Source organism: Meleagris gallopavo, chromosome 15 (genome assembly GCF_000146605.3).
Source record: "Meleagris gallopavo isolate NT-WF06-2002-E0010 breed Aviagen turkey brand Nicholas breeding stock chromosome 15, Turkey_5.1, whole genome shotgun sequence".
NCBI classification, from domain to species: Eukaryota; Metazoa; Chordata; class Aves; order Galliformes; family Phasianidae; genus Meleagris; species Meleagris gallopavo.
The window spans coordinates 11,373,166-11,377,820 of NC_015025.2; the positions used below are offsets into that span (position 1 = coordinate 11,373,166).

At 46.8% G+C, this 4,655-nt stretch overlaps 1 protein-coding gene across 1 annotated transcript; it reads left to right on the top strand.

Annotated features, from left to right (window-relative positions):
• Positions 1 to 6: 6 nt before the first annotated feature.
• SMIM32 (small integral membrane protein 32) lies at positions 7 to 2,594 on the top strand. Its single transcript, XM_031555715.1, is given in 3 exon segments — positions 7 to 335; positions 451 to 815; positions 818 to 2,594. Coding segments are annotated over 3 exon segments (468 nt in total). The 5' UTR covers positions 7 to 306; the 3' UTR covers positions 892 to 2,594.
• Positions 2,595 to 4,655: the final 2,061 nt, after the last annotated feature.

Genomic DNA, 4,655 nt, shown 5'->3' on the forward strand with positions numbered 1-4,655 from the left:
CTCAAAGCAAAAAGAGATGCTTGGAAAGCAGCAAGCCCAGCCTTAGAACGGGAGCTACGTGGCGCATCGGTAACCGGGATTAAGAAACTCAACTCATGCACCGGGATTCCGGCAGCGGGCAGGAGCCCGGAGGAGAGCACAGCGAACCCAGCGGGATGCCAACGCTTCAACCGCCTCTCTCCGCGGATCCAGTTTAACCCAGACTCCATTCCAGTCGGGAAAAGCACCCGGAGAGCCGCCGTGCCCTCCCCTGGACGGCATCGAGGGCTCCAACAGCCCAGACCCGGTCCGAGGGCTGCGCACTCCATGCGCCCGCAGGCGGGAGCGGCACCGAGGTACCAGCGCCGGGTGTGATTTATGTCTGTGGGTGAATGCTGTAAATATGAGCCACGGAGATTTAAGAGCAAATCCCCTCGTACGGCTTGGGGAGTAATTCGGTTTTACTTCTAGGTAAAATGCGGCTCGCTGTCAGGATTTTACAAGCGGGAATATTCTTCCTTCCCTATGCCAAACAGTGACTGTGTGTGCTCTCGTTCTTTACTTCGACCGTGGAGGAAATTTAAGCAAGAACATGTACAGTGAATTGCTAAACTCAACCAGTGCCACCGAAGCTCACCTCATCCTTCAGACCAACACTCCCTACCTGGGCAGCACGCAGCGACCCGTCAGCTCCTCCGCCTTCTACATGTCGACAGCCAGGGTGCTAAAAGAAGGCGAGATCAACAAGCCCGACCTGGTGACTTACATCATCCTCTTTTTCTTTCTGCTCTTGACTGTGACACTCATCGTGCTCTTCATTAACTGCCAGCTGAAAAATTCTTTTTTGCTACTCTTCCTTACGACAGATCCCTCCGGGAAGCGAGGAGCCCGTGGAGGACACAGGCTGTGTGACACGAGGGGGAAAACAGCGTCTTCCAGCAGCAGCAGGGAGCAGCAGCGCTGTGCAGCACAGCATTCTCGTCCGCATGGCAGCGGGTGGCTTCGACCCTCCTTAAAATAATAGGCTGCGCCGCAGGGAAAGGTTGCTGAAAGAGACGCCGTACGCAGATGGGAATAGCTGTAAATAAAAGGCTGTACGACGAACTGAAGAGATCACGCTTTGGCAAATTGATCGGCACTAAAAGGAAATTGCCCCCCGATTCCAGATTAAGCGCTGTGTGTATGCAAATGTCATCACCGACCCATTCAGTGCCCATAGAAGGACATTTGCATTAACAGCAATCTCTGATTTGTGCATCTGGTGCAGCTGGTTACCCATGTTTATGAAATCATAGCACTGAATGTAAAACACAGCGTATTTACCTAATGGCTCCATTCTGAGGACCAGAGTTTACTTTCCAGACCCGTTTCTCTCCACTGCTGCTGAAACGCTCGGTAATGCAATGGGAGCCATGCCTGGCAGGAGAAAACCAGAAACGGTGGTTTAGGTTTTGATTGGGGTGCTGCTGGGGGTGGTGGTGGTGTTCTATTGCATCTTCAGTCAGGTTTCAAGTCACTGCCAGCTATGGGAACCACTGAATACCTGAGTAACTTGTTTTCAACTTCCTTAAGTTGCAAAGGAAATTGCTCGCCAAGGCATGAAACCAAAATAATCAGGATGGAGAGAAGGAAGGAGAGAAAATAAACATCATTAATCGTATGTAAACTAATGAAAGGGGAGAGCGGAGCGCTCCGAGCTCCGCACAAGAAGCAGATAACTTTGGAGAGCCACTGTGTTACAGGAGGAGCTGCTCCATGGCAGCACTGCCACTCCTTGCTGCCACTATTAGGCCGGCAGTTTGGAGCATGCTTCATCAAAAGGGCAGCAGCATGATTGATTCACCACTCGTTAACGATAACATACACTGGTTTAGATTAATTAGCAACCCGGTTTTGTTCTAGAAGCTGTATTCCCGCTTCACCTTCGCTGACATGCTATTTAAATAGATGACAGTTTTTAGGAAATTTGCAGTTAGAGTGCCATAATTATAGACCATACAGCACAAACCCCAGAACAGTATTCATGTTCCCACAGCGGGCAAAGGGCTCTTTCCTGGTTGTTTTCTCAGCCACAGTGTCTCCACACACAGCTGAATCGCAGACGGCCAGAAACACACCCTTAAAACCAACTTCTACTCCCACTTTTGCAAGTGGACCTCCAAGCAAAGGACAGGGGTTCATGCAGTGCCAGAACTGCAGCCCTCAAGGCGTCCTTATCACACGGAGCACAGCAGAAGTGCTGTGTGTATATGCACGTAAAGGACTTCATCCAAATGAGAAGATTCTACAATGCAATCACACACGAGCATGTGGGACAGAGACACGAACGTACCTGGGCCCTGACAGCGAGCTTTTATACAAAGAAGTTGCACAGTTGATATACTTCCAAGTCATTGTCTTGGTTATCATCTTTTGTTACGCTCAAAAAAGTTAAGCCTACCACAGAGCAGCCCGAAATAATTTATTCCTTGACAGGTGGCCAATTTTTATCTCATCTGAACCAAATTTCACTGGTGTAATTCCAAACAATTATTCTAATGCAGAAATAAAGAATAAATTCAAGTGTGTTTATCTCAGCCCATTTTGAATAAATTGAGCTTTTATCAAATCAGCCATTTCTCATTTATTTTTAAGTAACGACAGCTTGTTTTCATCTATCAGCCATAACGAGCTTGGTCTAAAAATTCATGCTGGCAAAACCCTCAGAACCTGATAGAACACATGTTGCAATGCACCATACTGTACATTTTCCTTTATTAAGATGCTCTAGAATAACCCTGGAATAACCATATTTTCCCCCACAGCCTGATACTTGGAGCAATGCTCCCAAAGGAATGACATCTACTGCGGAAGAAAGCTCCATCAATGCTATTCTAAGCTATGCATGAAATAGATGCAAAGAAAACATCTCTGCTTAAAAGGAACTTATAAACAGGAGGAGACGGACTTTTTACAGGGTCTGATAGCAATAGGGCATGGGGAATGGCTTTAAAGTAACAGAGGGTTTGATATTGCAAGGAAATACTTCACTCAGAGGGCATTGAGGCACTGGCACTGCAGCCAGAGCTGTGCTGCACCATCCCTGGAGGTACCCACAGTCATGGATGGGCCCTGGGCAGCCTGAGCTGGGGGCAGCCAGCACATGCGGGTGGGGCTGGGGGCTGTGAGGTCCCTTCCAACACAACCATTCTGTGGTTCTGATTATTATCAATTACCCTGTTGTTCTGCCTAGACACCAGTGTTGCTAGCCCAAAAGGACCCATCCTTTTCCTTGGTTTTCCTAGGTGCGAATGGACTAGGGTGGGCATTTCTATGGACACTCATCCTCCTGCTGTTCCCTTTCCCCTATGCAAAAACCAGGAGTTGAGCATGTTCTACGCTTCCATCACTGCTGACAGCTGGGAAGGACTCACTGATAGGACTCACAAGGCTGTCATAAAAGTAAACAATGCAACAAGGCAACAGGCAAAAAATAAACACAAAATCTAAGTACCTCACTTCTATTTAAGGATGCCCCAGGTTGGTGCTGCATGGCAAAGCAAAACGCAGGGCTGCGTTACATGACCACGCTCTCCTAATTGGTGTCAAACCACAAGAGTCCCACCAATTTGTAACGGTACTTGCACTAATGAGTTTGCGTCTAGTAGCGTCTTCAAGAGAAATGAAGAGCTCTCATCCCAGGACATCACTTGAAAGCAGGAATCACCATCACAGGGCTCCTCAACTCAGCTCTCATTAGGAAAGATGAAGCTTTTCACTGGGAGGAGGAAAGGAGGGAGGCTGAGGACTGGCACAAAGCCATGAGCGAATGCCAAGAACAGTGAGAATTTAATAGTTGCTCTGCAGTTACACCCCTATCTACCAAGGCATTTCTTTTCCTTGCTTTCCAAGCTTATAAAGAAGGATTCCAACGAAGAGTTGGGTAGAGGACAATCTTGATTTCCCAGCCTTTTCCACAAGGTACTTGAAACATTTAAAACATCAGCAGAGAGATCAGACTGAAAAGAGAAAGATAACTCGGATTGGGTATTTGGTTTTAGGAGTTTGCTCTCTTCCTCTCCTTAACTCAAGATCCTGAGCTTATACCACATACTTCAGATAGAAGCAGATAAGGTTGCTTTACATCTGTTAATCCATACAGAAAGCCTCTTGAGCAGGAGGTTACACTTGTATTCTTCCAAGTTTTTTCCTTCCCTCTCCCTTTTTAGCCTCCCAGCAATACCCCATCCCAACACATGGGGCTGAGCCCAGCATTGTGGTACAACCATGGACACAATCTGTTCCCTCCTGACCTTCCAGGACTGCAATACCAATCTCTTACAGAACACTTCAGATTCTCTATGTGGCTCTTACAGAAAAAGATCTATTTTGTCTTGCATTATCCCTGAAACTTCTCCATTCCAGCTGAAGTCTAACTCACTCCCACAGCTCAAGGCTTCTGAGAAGCTGGTATGACGGCTTGCTGAGAGGCATCTCTGGGTTTAAGAGGTTTCAGAAAACGAGATTTCACAGGAATGACTGTATTACACAGCATTTCTTATTTAGACCTAGAAATAACTACATTGTTTATAGTCGAGAGGTACAACTTCAGAAAGAGAATGGAAAAAGTCTATAAAGAAGAAAACTCCTGTTCTTAGAATAACAGAGCTGTCAGGTTTGTTGTTTTGTTGTTTTTT